At 48.1% G+C, this 19,420-nt stretch overlaps 3 protein-coding genes across 3 annotated transcripts; 1 reads left to right on the forward strand and 2 right to left on the reverse strand.

The window, feature by feature from the left end:
• Positions 1–45: 45 nt before the first annotated feature.
• Positions 46–3,365, reverse strand: pcgf5b (polycomb group ring finger 5b). The gene is made up of 9 exons (XM_086121498.1): positions 3,185–3,365; positions 1,990–2,353; positions 1,821–1,917; positions 1,443–1,498; positions 1,312–1,371; positions 1,054–1,187; positions 633–731; positions 440–529; positions 46–303 (listed from the first exon to the last, which is right to left on the reverse strand). The coding sequence occupies exons 2-9, from the start codon at positions 2,102–2,104 to the stop codon at positions 256–258; spliced, it is 699 nt and encodes a 232-aa protein (XP_085977624.1). The 5' UTR covers positions 2,105–2,353; positions 3,185–3,365; the 3' UTR covers positions 46–255.
• Positions 3,366–8,851: 5,486 nt separating this feature from the next.
• Positions 8,852–13,655, forward strand: LOC147198827 (uncharacterized). The gene is made up of 9 exons (XM_086121848.1): positions 8,852–8,938; positions 9,085–9,276; positions 10,141–10,272; positions 10,369–10,476; positions 10,831–10,929; positions 11,072–11,170; positions 11,757–11,855; positions 12,039–12,137; positions 12,391–13,655. The coding sequence occupies exons 1-9, from the start codon at positions 8,912–8,914 to the stop codon at positions 12,496–12,498; spliced, it is 963 nt and encodes a 320-aa protein (XP_085977974.1). The 5' UTR covers positions 8,852–8,911; the 3' UTR covers positions 12,499–13,655.
• On the reverse strand, positions 13,266–19,329 carry LOC147198828 (high affinity choline transporter 1-like). Its single transcript, XM_086121846.1, has 9 exons — positions 19,181–19,329; positions 17,460–17,664; positions 17,219–17,335; positions 16,389–16,544; positions 16,079–16,227; positions 15,829–15,972; positions 15,454–15,607; positions 14,419–14,636; positions 13,266–14,299 (listed from the first exon to the last, which is right to left on the reverse strand). The coding sequence occupies exons 2-9, from the start codon at positions 17,641–17,643 to the stop codon at positions 13,769–13,771; spliced, it is 1,653 nt and encodes a 550-aa protein (XP_085977972.1). The 5' UTR covers positions 17,644–17,664; positions 19,181–19,329; the 3' UTR covers positions 13,266–13,768.
• Between the last annotated feature and the right edge of the window lie 91 nt (positions 19,330–19,420).

Below are 19,420 nucleotides of genomic sequence, written 5' to 3' on the forward strand. Positions count from 1 at the left end.
TGACATCGTGATTGAGGCGATGCCAAGTCATGTGACCAATCAAGCCACTGTAAAAACATTTAATATGTAAAGTGGAGTTTGAGGCACATACATGTACGTACACACGTCTTCATATATTATTCCTCTTATTATTTCTATCAAGCATAAAAATTCTTCCACATGTTTACGCGCTACAAAAATAGCTTCATTACACCCTGCAAGTGTGCGTGTGTGTGTGTGTGTGTGTGTGCGTGCATGCTTGCGTGCGTGCGCACGTCATCCAAAGTCAATGCGCGGTCGGTACTCCAGGACCATGGGATACGTCTGTGAGGCAAGAAGACCAAAAAGATGGCATCGTAAAAATTATTCTAATTTCAGAAAGCCTGTCACAGCATAAATGACATCATACAACATGACAACCCAAAATACTAGTCATCGTATGCCACAACGATCTTCTTACGTTGTCGGCCTGCAGCCTCCACCGTGTCATGTAGATGAACTCCAAGGTGTGATCTCGGCCCATGATCTCGCCGTTGCACAACACATCCAGCTGTGACACACACACACACACGCACACACACACACGCATGCACGCACAAACACATGTTAGCATCGTGAGCAGTGTGGCGAACGCTAATGGTAACGCTGATGACCTCGTAGGAGCTGGGCAGTTTGAGTTTGAGGCTGAGAAACTTCTTGATGGTTCCCACCGTCACACGACTGGAACAGCGAATGAATTTCTTCATCAGATCCTGAGGGACAAACACAAAACAAAATTGTGCCATGTTCAGCATACGGAGGACAAAAGCTGATTATGTAAACTGTGCATGCAGATTTAGCACCGGGTCATGAGACCTTTTAGCCAGTGTGGCTGAAAGAGTATAAACATCTCATGGCCACATTTGAGTTTAGTTAGCCATGACATCACGTTCCGCCTGTTTTGCCGCTATGTGCGTTGCGCATGCATGCACCCGGCAGATATGTCGAAGCCCAAATAACACGTGGCATGTGTACCGCGTGATTGTACAAAATGCATACGTGGCAAGGCCTTGCAAGTATGAAGGCATCCAGTACCGTGACGCTGGTCTCGCTGGCCTGGCCCGTGTTGCGCAAACAGTCCAGACAGATGGCGATCTGAGGGTCACTCCTGTGGTAGTCGTCATCACCGGCACCGATAGTGTCAGGAAGCCCCGCCCCCAATGCATCAACTGTGGTCCAAGAAACAAACATCAACACTACTCGACTTCCTGTTTCTACCACATGATAAGTGGTTAGCGTCGTTAGCATGCATCTCCATCGTAACATTGTTGTCGTCATCCTCCTCTTCCTCACCTGGGAGCTTCTCACTGCGCTGGTTTTTTCTCCAGAACTCCAGCTCTCGCTCCTCCTCGTCTGGACAACACAAATGATGTCAGCGTCAACATCAACGTCGCCATGAGGCCGCCATCAAATGCAGCACTTACGCTCTCGGAGGCCCGGAACCAATTTGAAGATGATCTCCTCCAGAGTGTTGTCCAACCTGGAAGCGCCGACACACGATGCCGCACGTAAGAGCAGATGAGCGTTAAGAAGGGTGGATGGCAAATGTGAGAAGATGAAAAGTGAGAGGAAAAGAACAGGATGTTAAATGAGAAAAAAAGTAGTGAGAGGAGTACAAACAGGAAGTATGGGGAGAAAACAGGAAGTGAGATGAAATAGTCAGGAAATACAACAAGGGAAGTAATGTCAGATAGAAAAGGAAGTCTGGTGAGAAGGACGGGAAGTAAGATAAGATGACAAAGGAAATAAGATGAAAAGACAGGAAGTTGGATGAGAAGAAGCAGGAAGTGTGGCGGTGTGACCTGAGCATCTCCAGGGGGTTTGTCTCGTGGACCTGGATGCCACATTTGGGACAGTCGTTGCTCTCCTCAAAGTGCTGCACGATGCAACTCTTACAGACTGAGGACACACCAACACACATTCAGGTAATCCGTACCAAGCTTAGCTCAAGGAGCGCGCGTGTCGACTTACAGGTGTGCAGGCATTCGGTGACGGTGGTGGGCTTGATGAGGTAACCTCCGCAAAGGTAGCAAGTAATGAAATGGTTGAAGTCTCGCACTCGATGAGTCCTTCCGCCGGCGGCCATGTTGGAAAGTGTTTTCTGGCACAGCCTCGGATCGATGTTAGTGAAGGTCAGAGGGTGACTGGGTGAAGTCCTGCTCCATGTTAGCGAGTCACGACTGCATTAACCGTCCTCATGCAGCCTCGGGAAAATGCCGGCAGAAACTCTGACAAAAGCGTCCGACGACTGGTCTCGTTTTCCTCCCCTGAATGTTCGCAAGTCGCATGGTCACTCCATGAAGGGGCGACTGCTCCTTCTTCATCACACAAACCGCTGCGACCACACCAGACACACAAACACAAAAACACACAAGAGACGTAGGATGTCCCACTCACATTTTTGAAGGAAGTGTACCACTTACTAATAGTTAAAGTACATCTGCATATATGCTACAAAAAATGCTCTGGGTATTTCCTGATGCAGTACTCTATGCTACTCAATTGCTTGCTTACAACAGTGTACAATGTTGCAAAATACTGCATTGAGCAAACAAAAGCTGAACATGCTTGTCAATAATGTAAGCCAATATTGGTTCTCTTTCTCACACGGTAGCTCCGCCCCCCGACATCTCAACCCGGAAGTCATCCACCTGCCAAGTGAGGATTTCGAAGACGTCATTGACAAGCGCTCAAGCCTCACACGCGCACGTCCCATCACGACATCGCGTGTGTGTGTGTGTGTACGTGTGTGTGTGTGTGTGTAAACGCGCACGTCCCATCACGACATCGCGTGTGTGTGTGTGTGTACGTGTGTGTGTGTGTGTGTAAACGCGCACCTGTGTGTCACTCACTTTCCTCATACGTCATCATGTGCGCGTAAACGTGTGGGTGTGTGTCACGAAAACGTCGGCAGACGGACGACACGCGCGCACGGTACGAACACGCGCGCGTATCACGGCTCAGTCCGACGACGACGCGAGCTTACCGGAAAAGTTGGCGGCTGTGACGTCACGAACGTTTTGAAAGACTCATCGAACCGAAGGAGAAAAACGGGGTGGGGGTGTGAGGCAGAAAATGACAAGGAGGGCTGTGTGGCAGTGGGCGACGTCAAGTTAAGTCCGGAAGCGAGGAGAAGTCAACGAAAATAAATAAAGAAATAACGAACCTCTCCGATCGTCAAGCTCGCTTTCTCGCCGCTTCCTGCCTCAAACCGGATGCTCGCTCGCGTCCCTCCCGCCGTTGTCGTCGCGCTCTGACTGGGACACACAAGACGGAACTTGGAGGCTCCAATCGGCTCCACTCGGCTCGGCAAATGTCGGGCCGAGAGCCGCTGTGGGCGGGAAAAGCCACCGGGATGCGGAAGTTAATTATTTCCCACACGTAAACACTTGCTCGCACTGACACACGCGCACACGTTCCTTTTCTTTTATTTATTCTTTTTTAATCAGACACGCTCACAGACCAAAATAACGTTGGTGAAAAAAACAAACCTAATAAAAATAATTAAAACATTTTAAATATTGTTTTAGTTACCACTTGTTTGCTTGGTGGTGCTATCACAGATCACGTGACTTAACACAGTGCAGCTCAGATACTAACGCCCGGGACCCAATGACGTCACTTCACTTTCCTATGACAGTACAAATCTACATACAATCTTTGTTTGAGTGTAAAAGGTCATGTATGTGTATTTATTTTGCACATAAACTTTTATGGTTATGTCTTTCTGTTAAATCTTGGTCAAATAATTTATTTGACAAGCATGACATTTAACGGGAGGTCATATTAATTAGACTAAAACAGAGTCGAAAAAAATTAGCCGTGCCAGTGAGCATGCTAGGCTACTCAACACAGCGCACATTGCCCAAGTCCGTGTGTTGAAATTTGCCGTGGATGTCAGCAGCTGTCGTGCTTGTCGTCATGATGTGGGAATGTGGTTGGAATGTTGGAGCCATCATGTTTTCCTCCGCCCTTCCGTCTCCCTGTTGTAATCCTTCCCTTCTTGATATGACTTGACCTTGCCACATTTGGACTGATATCTACTTATAACCACGGTACTGTATGTGTTGTGTCATACTGTATTTAGAGTATTTAGTGGCACACAATGACAAAGACAGCGCTCTCGCGCTCTCACGACCCCCCCCCCCCCGTGAGAAGTGGGAATGTCTCCTTCACTTGGTTGGCCATGAAGACCCTCTGCAAATTGCAAAGCCATTTGACCTCACTGCCCTTCTGGAGGCATAATATGAGCTCATTCTCTCTCTCTATTTTGGAAAAATCTAACGTTATTGTTGTGCCATTATGCCTTTTCACCGTGTCAAAAAGTATCATAGTTTCTGCAAAGGTTATGATTTTGTTTCGGGAAAAAAAACACCTAAAAAATGTCAATTGTTATGGGAACATTATGGATCCCCCAACCCCCACCTCTCTGAAAATAGGCAACTCTTAATTCATACGGCATTTAGGTATGAGATGAGGGCTTGGTGAAAGAATAATAAAGGAGTCCTTGTAAAAATGTCTCCCCCTGTACCCCTTAGATTAGGAGCAACATAGTGACCCAAGGAACTTGATGTCAGCCCCCCGCCGACCCTGGAGGCGCCCCACCACCCACCTCACCCATCTGCGTTCCATTCGTGGAGACCTTCCAGGTCAGAATGAGCTCGCCCTCCAGCCACCAACAGTTTGTGGCAGGTGCCCTCAGCGCCACGGCTCCCCTTTCACACATCCAGTCACCGAGCTTGTGTCGTGGTGCGTTGGATAGGATGGATGATGTTCCTTCCCTTCAAGAGTAAATTGCAAGACTTTGGACTAATTTGATTTTTCAAAATCAAGTCCAGTTTGTACCTATCAGAAACAACAGCGGAAGATGGCGGTGATTGAAAGCGACCGCATGAATTTGAATTTCAACCTCTGGCCCCAGAGCAAAGCCAAGAAACAGTACAAGGGACTCAGCTCCTCTCGCGACGAGTCCTTTTTTCTGCCCGTGAACCCGAGGCCCGCTTCCTTGGAGGCATCCTACCTCCGTTGTCCTTTTCGGCACCAAGGTCACGACCCTCAAATGGTCCCTCGGGTCTGGCAGTGGCTCCCCAGCCCAGCAAATCTCGGATCGTCTTCAAACTTGTCCTGACGACTTGTAAATCCGACGTCAGTCACCTCAGATGTGCTTGCCCGCCCGGATGGGACGCTGGCTTGGTCTCCCATCTCAACAGATTTGTCTTTTAGAGCATTTGGACTGATCTTTCACAGACTATTTTTTTCTGTCACACTAAAAGCACCCAACCTAGCCCAAAAAAAAAAAAAAGAGGAGAAAAAAAACATTGCTTTGTGAGCAAAAAGCAGAGAAAATGAGCTGCTTATGAGAAGAATATATAAAGCAGTGACTGTTGCTATGATTTTTTTTAACCTGATATATTGTAGCACCTCAAAATATAAAACAACAAAAAAAATGATTACTGGTACATTTATTTAATTTAAAATGGGATTTATTTTGCAGGGTTGCATTTTGCTCTACCTATCTGTCTACCTATCGATACATTACAAGTGGAGTTCTTTTACAATAGCACACACACACACACACACACACAAAAGTGGGGGGTTTTCAGGGGAAGAATCCCGCCGCCGACCCTTTCCAAGTGTGTGTGTGTGTTTTGTTGATAGCATAAATCTGCCAAGGACTAAAAACACTCAGCGGGAGTCCGTTTTGCTCCAACAGGAAGTGATGATGTCTGTGTTTATTTTGGGTTGAGGCGGTTTGGAAGGGGAGGATGAGCAAGTTGGATGACGGACACGCAGCAACATTGACAGTGACCTCATTCTCGCATAATCACAAAAGTGCGCCCCCAAAACACACTCACACCTGCTTTCCTCCAGGCCGATGATTTTTCACTGAAAGCAATCTGACGAGAAAAGTGGACTGAGGTCAAGCACCACAAAGTAACCCTTCGCTTTAGGATTCGGGTCAGAAGATGACGAATGGCACGCCATTTACTCAGTTTTAGTTTGAAGGTACGCTCAGTTAGATTGTTATATATTTAGAACCAAATAAATTACACACATATTTGTGTCTATATTCATATATACTGTGTGCTCAGCCCACTCAACATCAAATCGAGGTGAATGTGGCCCCTGAAGTCAAAGAACTTTGAGCCCCCCTGCTCGTTTTCCAGGTCTTGGACTTTGAACAGGAGGTTGTTCGATGCAAAGAAATTGTTCCCAGCATCCCACCTTCCAAGATGAAGAGTGGATGAGCGATGCGCCCGGGATGCCAGAGAACGGCCTGAAAGGGTGGCGCTGGGGCCCGGCCGGCTCGGACTGAAGGATTATCGCGACTAATATTAGCGCCAGGGCAGGGTTGGGGGTTGGGGGGAGGTTCAGGGGAAGAATGCCGCCGCCGACCCTTTCCAAGGTGGCCGCCGTGTCGAATGCAAAAATGGAGTCATGGTAGCCTTTTGCAGTCATCTCACGCGACACATGTTGCACGCCGGCTTTGGGTTTCATGAGCGGTGCAGCTGACCTCAGACTTAAGTGACTTCACTGAGGGGGGGGGGGGGGGCTTTGGGGAGCAGTGGCACGGTTATTAGCAAGTCGCTGACACTCACAACATGTCACCTGCACACATCAAGCTGGATTCATTGATGTCTGTTTTGAAATGACCGCTTGGTGAGAGCGCAGCTTTCACCAAGAAAGAACGCTTCGTGCATCATGAGCTGTCCTTGTCTTCGGTCAGCGATGACTTGAGACATGATGCCCCCCGCGATTGCATTTGACATGTACGCGTACGACTCGTATGATGACCATTTCACATGCAGGCTCTGCTCTGCTCTTACTTCGCGGAATTGTGGCCGGCTAGCTTGCTGTGAGTTTTCACATGTACACGCATGTGAACACGGCGGAGACTTTCACCTTCTATTTGTGTCTATAAGGTCGCAGCTGCTCAGCATGCGAGTGTCCACGGTGGGCGAACGCTGTCCCCGCTGTCCAAAACGGAAGCGAGGATTTGCTGTCGGTCACTTTCAAATCCCGGACGAGTCTTGGCGTGTCATGTTGGTGGCCACCTCCGCTTGCCATCCAATCGCTGGGCTGACAAGCACACAAAACACACACAAAGTTCTGCTGCTTGACAGGAAGTCATCCTTCGGTCCCGATTCAAATCGGAGCGGCGCACGACAAAGTGAACGCGTGAAGTGCACCCGACCACGTCCAAAGGAAAGGAAACGACTTTGACATGAAAAGTTTCACTTTTGACAATGAGCAAAGGGAAATGAAGCCCGCTTGAATCGGCTTTCCGTGAGGACACTTAGAAGTTGCAATGAAACTGGCCTGATTTCAGTTGTGACACACGGAAAGAATGGAATTGTTCTCTTGGTCGACGAGAGGCAGCCCAGTTGCCATTCACTCGGCATAAAAAGCCTCTGACAGGGTCAACATGCCGACCTGTCAGCTGATGATTGATTGGCTGACGGCGGCTGGCGGACTATTCCTTCCTCCTGTCGCCGATGACGCCATGGCATTGCACAGGTCACATGTCTGGAGGCCAAAGATGACTCACTCACACAAATCAACAAAGAGGAACTTTCCAGGAACTTTTGTCTGTCGGTCTGTCCGCCCGTCTCGCTGTCTGCCATATGAAGGGGTGTGCATCTCTCCAATCAAGGACCATTTGCTCTATATCTCAATACACGGGCTGCGATATGACTCAAGGACGATGTCCAGTTCAATTCAGTAGGATGAGCATTCCATTACGGCTCATTTCGGGAGGGTACGATCGGTTTCTTGTTGTCATTTGACATACACATGAATGAACTTGTCGCCATTGTAAATGTGGCCCTCCTTTCAAGAAATACCACTCCGATGAAAGACCATTCAATATGCATCTCAATCTATTTTGTGCAAGGTGCAACCATCTTGGTGGCAAGGCGGCTGACTGACTAGCACGTCCGCTTCGCACGGCCTTCCTGTCCGGAGTTTGCATGGTCTTCGAGTACTCCAGTGTCCTCCCACGTTTCAAAAACACACATGGCAGGCTATTGGAACACTCTAGATCACAGGTGTCAAACACAAGGCCCGGGGCCAGATCTGGCCCCCCACCTCATTTTATGGGGCCCGCAAAAGCAAATCAAAAATGTCAACTTTCATGATGCTTGTTAAAATCTCACCCAAAATTTCTAATTCCCATTTGTAATAAATAAGAGTGATATTGTAAGCATGTTATTGTTACGAAACCCCTTATTATAGTCAATTAAACAACAGGTGAATACCCGTTATTCTTGACTTCTTTATAAGGTTTCAGTCCAAGGGAAACTGTAACTAAAATCAGGCCTGTGATAAAAAAATGAGGTTGGCACCCTTGCTCTAGAATGATTATCCCTAGGTGTGGCTGGAATGTAATTGGTTGATCGTCTATGTGTGCCCTGCCTTGGCTGGCGACCAGTTCAGGGTGTACATCGCCTGCTGACTGAAGACGACTGGGATAGGCTACAGCAAGCCCACAACCATCTTGAAGAGATGCGGTTCTGGGATTATATATATATATATATATATATATATATGCACACGCACACACACACACACACACACACCGAATGATCTATCATAGTCTGGCACTGCCTTTGGAGCCATTGCAGTTTTCTCTCCATCAAGCTAGAATATGTTATCAAGTGAATGGCTTCCATTTGAGGGTATCGTGGATCAACATGCACAGACGCAGACATATTATGAGATATCTTGTGGCCTGGAGGAGGATTTCCTTACAGAGTGAGACCTCAGGCTGGCATGCACTGGGTGTGTCTGTTGTGTCGGTTTGGTGGGGGGTGGGAGGGGCAGGGGACGACTAGCTGGGTGGCAGCTATAAGAGAGAGACACATCACACCAAGAACATACCGTCGGGCACAACATGGGGCTACACAGCGTCCAGGAAATGGTCAGTGTGTTCACAAGTGTTTGTGTGTGTGTGTGTGTGTGTGTGTGTGTGTGTATGTGTGTGTGAGAGAGAGAGACAGAGAGAGAGAGAGAGAGAGAGAGAAAGAGAGACATAAGCATTAGTGACACTTTTCTTCCGAATTCCAGGTGAGTGGTAAGAGGTCAGAGGTCAGCGAGGGCCGTTTCTGCGATGGCGAGTATGAGTACAAAACGCCGGTCAGTGGGAAGGAGCGAGATGATGGAGGCGACCTCCGCTCACGCTGCCAGCTGCTGTCCGGCGACTCGTCGGAAGACGACAGCGGCGGCGAGCACGACGAGGTCAGCGCGGTGGCCCTCAACGTGAGTATGCGCACACGCTGTTACCATGACAATGCACCACTTTTGTGGATATCCGCCCTTCGCAATGGCTGACGACCAGTCCGCTGTTCATCTCTCAGTCTGTTGTGTGTCTTCTGCGAGCGGTGATACTGAGTGGTGACAGTGGATTTTGATTGCTTTTGAGTGGGGCTGTTTGAGACAACGTGACAATATTGTTTGATGTCGTTGTGGCGCCCCCTTCAGGCACACTACAGTACTTCATGTGACAAGAGCACATCGCCCCAAAAAGCCAATTATTGATGGACATTAAAAAAAATAATCTGATAAGATCATCTAATGTTGCTCTTGCTAATGCTATGCTACTATCATTATACAGCAATAAATCCGATGCCAATGCTCGACGATTGCTAATGCCAATACCAATCCTTATGCGAATATTATGCGAGTGCTAATGTCATGTCAAATCAAAGCTAATAATATCGGTTAATGGTTTGAAAAAATATTGATATGTTCATGATTGATAGCCCTACATTAAAGGCGCTGCAATGTTCAATGCTAATACTCATTCAGTGCTAATCTTGATATGAAATATGAAGTCATTTCAATACAATTTCACACTATTGTTACACTAATGCTAACATTGTGCTAATAATAATGCTACACTCGTGTGAATTCTCATGGTAGTGCTCATCTAATTTGCTAATCTGAATGCTAATTCTATGAGCGTTATGCTAATATGTAGTCGTTTGTTTCTTGCTTTATAAATATTCTGCTGTCGGCAAGTGAGAATCTGTTGCTGAATTGCCTTACCCAGATAAATTAAAGCTGAGAACAAAAAATGTAGAAATTATTATTATGTGGAAGAATAATGTGGCTGCGTTGCAGTTGGACAAGTGCGGACGTCTGCGTCTGGAGACGGTGGATGACCTGTTCAACATCCTTCAGCTGAGGAAGAAGAGGCGGCAGAGGAAGGCCTCCATCTTCAGGAAGAAGTCGGCGCCGTCCACTGAAATGCTGGTGAGACAAATTTTGCCCCCTCGCAAGTGAAGAGGAGCGAGGCGCTCCGCCGCCACTGCCGGCGTGCGCGCGTGACACCATCTCGATGCCTTTCAGCCCGACACGGTGGAGGCGCCGCTCTTCTTCGCCGCTGCTGTGGAGAACAAGATGGCTGTCGTGCACAAGTACCTGAACGAGGAAGGAAACCCCGACGCCGTCGACCATGTGAGTTTTGCCACCCCCAAATCATGATGTGAAGAACTCGAGGCGTGATTCGCAAAGCGCAATGTGAGCTCACTCAATTACATACAAATGCCATTGACGATGAAATAAGAGTAAACGTCTAAAGAATGAAGCCTGTAGCTATGCATAATACATCAGCATTTAACCTTGGACTGTGTTTTAAAAAAATACCAGCACAAATTCTATTTAACTTCCAGTGTTGTGGTCAAACTGTGCACATCGTGGCTTACAATAATATGAAATAAGATGAAACTTTTTAGGAAGCCCTTCCTGGCGACATTTCTCGACTGGCTGCTCTGACTGCCCACTGAGTGATGACATTGTGTTTGTGCTCAGTTCCAGAGGACCGCCCTGCACATGGCCTCCTTCAAAGGTCACGTGGAGATCATGACTGCACTGCTGGACGCCGGCGCCGCCATCGAAAGGCAGGACAAAGTGAGACCGGCGGCCATTGATAACTATGCAATACCACGGGAAGGAAATGCCGATCACTTACGGGGTCATGTGTGTGTGTGTGTGTGTGTGTGCGTGTGTGTGCCTGTGTGCATTTGTGTGTGACTGGCTGCGCGTGTGTCAGCTGGAGTCGACGGCAGTCCACTGGGCCTGCAGAGGCGGAAGCCTTCCCGCCCTTCAGCTCCTCCTGCAGCGCGGCGCCAAGATCAGCGCCAGAGACAAGGTGACCCTCTCACCTCTTGACTTTACACAGAATTTGCTTTCAGGCTAGCAAATGATGCGCCAACAAACACATTTAAAACTCATTCGGCACCAGACAATTCTAGACCAAGTCTGAAAAGACGTTTAAAAACGTCTTTGGGAGTGAATGAGTTAATAAATGAGGTTGACAAACAAGTCAAACAAATAAATACAAGTCAGTAGCAAAGGCGACTTTTCGAGCCCAATTGAATCTCAGCACCCTCTAATGAGAGATTGTCGTGCTCTCTTTTTTTCTTTCTGTCGTTTTTTAAATGAGCATGTAGGAAAATATAACGCTCCCTAAGGATCAAAAGCCAAGGTGCTATGGACAAGCAAGCTGGCTGACAGAAGTCCCATTTCAAGTGTTTGACATGTTGCGCCATGCATTTCAGATTCTGTCAAAGTACAAACAAACAAAAAAAAGTCCAAGGGCCATTTTGAGGATTTGCGGTACTCTCTCCAGGAGGCTCCTTTACTGCATCAAAAATGGCAGACAGTTGTTGTTGTTGTTGTTGTCCGTCGCCATCGGAAGCTTCTAGTAAAAGTCTCTTTTGCTCTGTCTTGCGCAGCTGCACAGTTGCCCTCTGCACGTGGCCGTTAGGACGGGACACGTCGAGTGTGCCGAGTACCTGATCCACTGCGGCGCGGACATCAACGCCAAAGACAGGGTGAGCACACGCGCAACCACATAAAAATTCTAGTCCCGAGTGAATGTACAAGTCTCAAGTGAAAGGTCCAGTCGCAAGCTAAGTTCTAGTTCTTTGTATTAGTCCTGAGAGAAGGTTCTAGTTCCGGGTTGCGTTTTGTGGTGACCGTGGCGGTCTTTTTTTTTTTTTTTTTTTTGGGGTTAGGACGGTGACACTTGCATGCACGACGCGGTGAGGATCAACCGCTTCAAGATGATCAAGCTGCTCATGATGTACGGCGCCAGTCTCAACGTCAAGAACTGCGTCAGTACAAGCGCGCACCTCACGCACACATGCATGTCCTCACACGCGTGTCCTTACAATGTGGCGCACGTCCTTCCATGTGACGCTCGGATCTTTGCCCCATGTATCCTCATATGGGACGCATGTCCCGGTATGTGGCGCATCTCCTTGTCGGTGTCGCAGATGTCCTTAAATGGGTCGCACGTGTCCTTGGACGTATCACATGCCCACATACATGAGCGTCCTCACGCTGATGTGCCCTTGTGCGCAACAGGATGGGAAGACGCCGATGGAGACGCTGTACGCGTGGCAGAACGGCGCCAAGAGCCTCCTGTTCAACTTCAGCGAGGAGAGGGCGGAGCTTAACGAGAAGATTATGTGACACCGATGATGTCGTCACATGTTTTTTGGGGTCTCCTCCCTATGGCTGATTGTTGACGTTGCTGCTTCGACGTCAACATTGTGAAAAAGCGACGGCGCGACACGACGGTCAAATGTTGCTGGACGACATTTGGGAGTTTTTCATCACGTCGGCGACGCTTCCTCAATTTTGTTCTTATCCTTTTTCCTTATCTTCCTCTTGTCGATGATAGACGGCCGGTGAAAGCTTGTACTCACTTTATTGATGTTTTAATCAAATTGGAACTACCCTGTGTCCCCTGATGATGACATCACAGGCAGACATCTTAGTTAGCGGCATTAGCATGTTTTCTTTCTTGTTTTTCTATTATTTATCTGATTACAATGATGGATGGGAGACAGATGAGATGATAAGGATGTCGAGTACGTATGGAGAGATCCCACCGTGGCATCCAGTGCAGACATGATAAACGACCAGTGAGGACGTGTAGAAACATTTTGGAAATGTTTTTGAACAGGCAGGGATTGGACAACGGGCGACTATTTATTTATTTTCAAGTCATTTGTCGAAGTAAATAAGTGGTTTATTTATTTAATATAATAAAGACGATCGAAACTGTTTGCTTGCATTCAGTTGAACACTTAGTTTTCTGAACTGAACATAAAATGACATTGAATTATTATTTTATTATTAAAATAACCAATTCGACATATTTTACTTTCATGCCAAAAAAAAAAAGATGACTGTAACCTAATTTGAAATGTGGCAAAAAAGTAGCTCCTGCTGGGTACATATCTGCAATCATTGCTGACTTTATTTAACAATTTTAAAATGACACAGAATGTCATTGTTCCCAAATTTACTCTTCTTGATGTTTTACGTCCGCATTTCAACAAAGACAGAAAAATGGAATCTATGAATAGGAAAAATTAAAAAAAAAAAAAAAAAAAAAACACGGCACAAAAGTTTGCCCACCCCTGAACGATGTGGACAGCGTGCGTCCCCTGGTGATGACATCACAGGCCGATGTCGCCTGGTGTTGACCCGCTACTAAGAAAGGTTAGCATGGTTTCCTGATTTGATCTCTGCTTGACAAATGGAAGTGAGACGTTGGGAGCAAGTTGCAAAGGCGCAGTGTGTGTTCGTGAATGTTGTCAATAAAGGTGATTGAATTGCAAGCATTTCCTGATTATTGACTTAGCAATCGGTTAGCATCAATGGCACCGCAAGATGTCGTGTGTGTGTGTGTGTGTTGGCAATAAAGTCAATTTAATTTGGAGTGTCTGCTGACTCAGCGGCCAGTGGTCAACATGGGCCCGGCGGCGTCGAGGGTGTTCTCCACGCACGCGGGGTCCTGGGTGGGGGTGGGGGTGGGCTTCTGGAAAACGTGCAAAACGTCCCAGGCGGCAGGAAGCAGGCGGTGGCGGAAGACCCGGGACGCCAGGAAGGAGAAGAACAAGATGGAAGCCAGAGAGCAGAGCATGGCGAAGGTTTTGACGGGGAAGTACTGCACGTAGACGCCAGCACGGTGGTCCCAGATGCCGCCCGGGAAGCGCAACACGGGCGGCAGGGCCAGCAGGGGCTCACCGCTCAACGCGCGCACGGCCAAGCCCGCCACGCCGCCCAGGATGGCGCCGTACATGTTGGTGACGGGAAAGAAGACGGCACAGAGCAGCTGCGGGAAAATCACGTTGTAGCCAATCTCGGCCCCCACGAACCAGAAGAGGATCACGCTGGTCTTCAGGCGGGTCAGCGCCGTCCCGACCACGCCCACCACCACCACCGTCGCCCGGATGGCCAACTGCAGCTCGCGCTCCGACGCCTGCCAGACCACAAATTCACCGTCTCCACTTCAGTATGGTGTCCCCCCTTTCCCACACACGTGATCAGCATTCATTCCGCCACAATGCCCTTTCACGCTGACTTTTGCGGCTTTCGCACCTGCGGCCTGAGGATGTTGTTGTAGAGGTTGGCGGTGAAGACGGAGGCGGCAGACAGCAGGGCGGAGTCGGCCGACGACATGACGGCGGCGGCGACGCAGCCGATGCCCATGATGGAGACGTACGAGGGCGTCAGGGTCTGCAGCACCAGGGGAAGAACCAGCGCCGCCTCGTCACGTTCGTAAGGGGACGGAGAACCGTATGATGTCGCGTTCCAGTCTGAAGACAAAACGTGCACCTCACTTTCAACTTCAACGGTCCATCCATCCGTTTCAACAGCGCTTATCCTGAACAGGAGAGCCTATCCCTGCTGACTATGGGCGAAAGGCGGACTACACCCTAAACTGGTCGCCAGTCAGTGCCAAAAAAAAAACATGCATAACCCCATTCACACAGTCACTAAATGGGAAGTGCGAACCGATCCCACGCTGCATGCACGCAAGTCAGGCAAATGGACCGCTGCACTATTAGCGGCACTTCATAACAACATGAAACTTACAATTCCCCTTTCACGCTACCCTGAATGCCTTTCACTTGAACGCAACATTCTAAGCAAGCGTTATCCTTTTCACTGCAACGTATTGCCCCTTGTACACTTGACATACTCTCCTTGCACACTGACCTGCTGTATACCCCTTGGCTCAATAATGGCAATCATACTGACAAATACACCCCTTTCACACTTACTCCTTTCATACTTACACAAACCTATAACAGTTTCACATTGACATGTGAAACTTTCACCCTGAAATTTAACATTTGCAGACTGACATATGTTCACACGAATCTAGACACCTTTCACACTGATGTATAATCCAAACGGAAACGGCTTTCCTGACTCAGAAAACACTGAAATAATAACCATTCACACTGACATACAGCACACCCCTTTGACACTCATCTTGGCCCCTTTTACACAGACATATGCAGTGACGCATAAACACCTTCCCAACTTTATAAGGACAAACAGTAGAACTGATGTGTGTCTCATCGCCACGGCCCGTCTCCACATCCGGAGGTTTCAAGGCGCTCTCACCTGTGGATGCCCCCACGGCCCCCAGCAGCACTGGGGGGATGCCGAAGATTATGATGAGAGCTGCCGAGATGAAGCAAACGCGCTTGGCGGTGGACGGGGACGATGCAGACAGCGTCCTCTGGTGGAAGGACTGAAAGCCCAGACTGCCGAAAGCCTGAGAGAGAACAGAGGCCGACCACCCGCCCACCACCACCACCACCACACACACACACGCACACACACACACACACACACACACACACACACACACACACACACACACACACACACACACACACACGCACACACACTTCAGTACTTGTGTGCCCTGAAAATGGGCATGTTACTCACTCATTGCATGTGTTTGTCCACGTGCGAGTGCCTCCACGCACTCACCAAGAAGAAGTAGTTATCCACGAGGATCCATATGTTGCTGACGTTCCAGTCGCCGACCCAGTGCGCGTGCAGCGTGTTGTTCATCATCGTGGAACCGATGCGCGCCACGTGAGGATTGGACACCGCGAACGGAACGCAAAGCCACTAAACGAACGTACGCACAGGCACACACACGCACACGCGCAATGAGCGAATGAGCGGTCAGTCTGCGAGTGAGTGAGTGAGGGGGGGGTGACGGGGTGTTTGCCACCAGGCTGAAGAAGATGAGGAGCAGCTGGATGACGTCGGTGTAGGCCACCGAGTAGAGGCCGCCCAACAGCGTGTACGTGATGGCCACGCAAGCCGAGATCCAGACGCACACGCTGAACGGCATGTCCAGGACCACGCTCATGGTCACGCCTGAAATCACGCACACACACCACGCACGATGTCACGACGGGGACACGCTGCACGTGCGCTTGGTGCGTGTGGCAGTGTGTAAGTTTGGAACGCGTATGTGCCAATGTGTCTGCGTGGCACGATGCAAACTTGTGCGAGTGCATGCGTTGCGTGCGCATCACCCAGGCCGGTGAGGGTGGAGGGCACCCAGAAGACGTCGAGCAAGAGCGAGATGCAGCTGAAGACGGCCGTCAGGCCTTTGCCGTACTTGCGCTGGAAGGGATCCATCATGGTGACACATTGGGTCGCGCGCATCGGCCCAGCGAACGCCAGCCCGCCTGTTGGAGAGCCAACATCATCTTGGCAATCGGCCGTCGGGAAATAAAAAAGCTCTGCTGAATTGACTCCATTTTATTTTGCCAAGGGGCTGCATGAAATAAAATCATCTGGATCCAGGTACATGGTTTAAGTCGACTCGACATCCACTCCAAAAATCTATCCGCAAAGGTGATTCTATTCGATGCAGCCAGTTGACAAAATAAAATGGAGTCAGTGTCTATCTGGGAAGTCGGAAAAAGTCTGACTGAAAAGTCTTAGCTTCCCACTTTTAATTTCACGGAGAAGCTTAGACAAATTCAACCTCTTCCATGCAGTGGTGCATTGAGATACAAGTTGATTTTTTTTTTAAATATATTTATTTATTTTTATGGCCATGCTCACATCACAATGTCAGCCACCTGCCGCGAGAAACTACTGGTAATTTTTGTACTTTTTTTTTTCACAAGAATTGCACTTGATTATACATAACAACATTCAACAGAACACGAAGAAAAGACTCACTTTAATCTAAAGGCACCACTGCATAACCCTTTTACATTGATTAAATTAGCTAAGTGCAATACAAATTATAATCATCATCATTATTATTAAATTCTTTTAATAAGAATATATATATATATATACTGCATATATATGTACATATACACAATAATTATTGTTTTTTTTTTTTTACCAATAATAAAGGATGAGCTATATCCCAGCGTGACAGCGGTGGCCCAGGCCGCGCCCATGGAGGGTGTGTACACCATCTCAGCCAGACCCACGATGAAGCCACCTCCGACCCACGTGGCTTCGGGAAAGAAGAACAACAAGCACGCTGACTCCGTGGGGGAACCCCACCCCCACCCTCCACAACTCCAAAAAAACTAACAAAAAAAAAAACAAGATGGAAAGTTGCATGCAAAGATGCTCACCTGTCATGGTGAAGACCCCCACCAGCAGGCTGATGCTGCGGTTGCCAAGCAACGACATCTCCAGGGTGCCGCTCACCTGCTTGCGCTTCTCCCTCCTGGACTTGACTGACGCCCAGATCCCGATGCCGAGGACCAGTGCGTAGAAGAAGAGCATGGCGATGATGCCCGGAATGTTGGCGGCCATCTTGGACTGAAAGACACTCCTCTGCAAAAAATAAAAATAAAAAATAGTGTGACGTTTCTTCTGGTCATCTAAATTTTTGCTGCCACCAACAAACATATTCGTCAAGTTCTTTTTTTTCAATGGAGGGTGTGGAAGAGCGTCCCAATATCGGTAAATTCCACATGCTGTCGTTTTCCCGTGTCCAATCAAGCTCATTTTGACAACTTTGGAAAAGGTAATTTTTTTTCTCACAAAAATAGATGTGCAAATATGTGCAAATATGTGCAAAGTGCACGACCGAGCGACACAGAGAGCAGCTCTAGAGTAGTTAATCTTTTTTTAAATGATTATTGACCTTAGAGCGCTTTCGGTCAATTTTAACTTCCTGCCACAGAACGACAAATAAACAAGCCACTGATTCCAGCCTCATAACTTTTCATGAATTCAAAATAAAAACGAGAACGAATCCTTCACAAATGTAATTTCAAAACACTGAAAGGGGGGCAAGCAGCTCGCTCGACGGTGCTGGTGGCGCCTCTAAAAATATTTCCACTCGGGGTCAGGAGCACAAATTAAAGCCAACCAATCAGAGTAAAAGAAGAAAAAGTGTGATTGTGATTGGCTCGTTTCAAACCGGCAGCGCCATTCCGTTTCCTTGACTGCTGTTGTCATGTTCCCATGGGTGCAAGTGTTCTTGTGTGATGTTTGCCTAATTTTGCGGACTTTTCTTCCACATTTCTCTTCGGATATATTCTTCTGCTCTCTAATGACGATGTACCAGGTGAGTGTGAACACTTTCGAGGTGCTGTCGAAAGAAGGAAGGAAGAGAACTCTTCGGACCTCCGAAAGAAGCTGTGCAACAATACGAACAACCAGTTGCTGATTGGAGTCAGCCAATCCTCCATGAGGGATCTCCAGTTGGTCCAGAATGCTGCTGCTCGCCTCTTGACTGGTACTCATGAGAGGGAGCACATAGCTCCTACGCTGGCATCCCTTCAAAGGCTCCCTAGACATTTTTTTTTCAAATCTTGAAATGCGGTGGTTGTTTTAAAGTGCTCGAGAAATACGCTTACCTTTTCTCGCATCATGATTTCCCTTATGGATGAAATATATATCTGCACTTCTTTAAATTCAATTGTTGGGGAAATATTTGTTTGTTTATTTGTTTATTTAATAATCATTAATTCTCAAATGATAGCCATTCATTTGACGGTTTCATTTTGCTCTTGAAACTGTTTGCATATTGTTGTGCAGTCAAACTATTTATGTTTGCTTAACACGGCGAATAATAAGGTGAACTTGCACCAGAGTTAAAGGTCCGCTTGATACGTTACGCAAATTTACAAAAACACGTCCCGAGACTGAGCTTCCTTTTCCTCAGGGAATGACCCCCCCCCGTGGGTCCGGGTGTTGTCGACCTGTCGGCATTGCAACCTTCCAAGTGTTTGAGTTCCCAGAATGGCGAAAAAGTCTGCGTGGGTTCAGTAAAGATGAGATCGCAACCCGCTCTTGATGTTTCTTGATCAACAACACGGTGGAGTGGCAAGCGTCAGCTTACCTTGTGCTGCAAAAGACTGACAGGCAGATGTTTGCTGCTCACGTTTTTTCTTCAACAAAACTGTCCACGTGGCCGAGTAGAGCATTTAGATGAGAGCGTCTGTCCTTCGGACGTCACTTGACTGCCTTTGAACCATGCCAAGCTTCTCCGTGCCAATTGTCGCGTGCCCCCGCCCCTTGTCAGCCATGCGACGCGATGACACGAGAACAAGAGCTTTTAACCCATGACTTATTCCCGGTG

The sequence above is a fragment of the Hippocampus guttulatus genome, chromosome 10, assembly GCF_054856545.1.
Source record: "Hippocampus guttulatus isolate MCC_2025c chromosome 10, RoL_Hgut_1.0, whole genome shotgun sequence".
Taxonomy (NCBI): Eukaryota; Metazoa; Chordata; class Actinopteri; order Syngnathiformes; family Syngnathidae; genus Hippocampus; species Hippocampus guttulatus.

Excerpts from the sequence above, each read along its gene's own strand:
- LOC147198827 (XM_086121848.1), top strand. The coding sequence starts at position 8,912 with ATGGGGCTACACAGCGTCCAGGAAATG. Across the intron at positions 9,277-10,140 it reads TCAGCGCGGTGGCCCTCAAC|TTGGACAAGTGCGGACGTCT; the intron begins GTGAGTATGCGC and ends GCTGCGTTGCAG. Across the intron at positions 10,930-11,071 it reads CCATCGAAAGGCAGGACAAA|CTGGAGTCGACGGCAGTCCA; the intron begins GTGAGACCGGCG and ends CGCGTGTGTCAG.
- LOC147198828 (XM_086121846.1), bottom strand. The coding sequence starts at position 17,643 with ATGGCCGCCAACATTCCGGGCATCATCGCCATGCTCTTCTTCTACGCA. Across the intron at positions 14,637-15,453 it reads GGCCGTGGGGGCATCCACAG|ACTGGAACGCGACATCATAC; the intron begins GTGAGAGCGCCT and ends TTTTGTCTTCAG. Across the intron at positions 14,300-14,418 it reads ACAACATCCTCAGGCCGCAG|GCGTCGGAGCGCGAGCTGCA; the intron begins GTGCGAAAGCCG and ends GTGGTCTGGCAG.
- pcgf5b (XM_086121498.1), bottom strand. The coding sequence starts at position 2,104 with ATGGCCGCCGGCGGAAGGACTCATCGAGTGCGAGACTTCAACCATTTC. Across the intron at positions 530-632 it reads AACTGCCCAGCTCCTACGAG|CTGGATGTGTTGTGCAACGG; the intron begins GTCATCAGCGTT and ends TGTGTGTCACAG. Across the intron at positions 304-439 it reads GGAGGCTGCAGGCCGACAAC|ACGTATCCCATGGTCCTGGA; the intron begins GTAAGAAGATCG and ends CTTGCCTCACAG.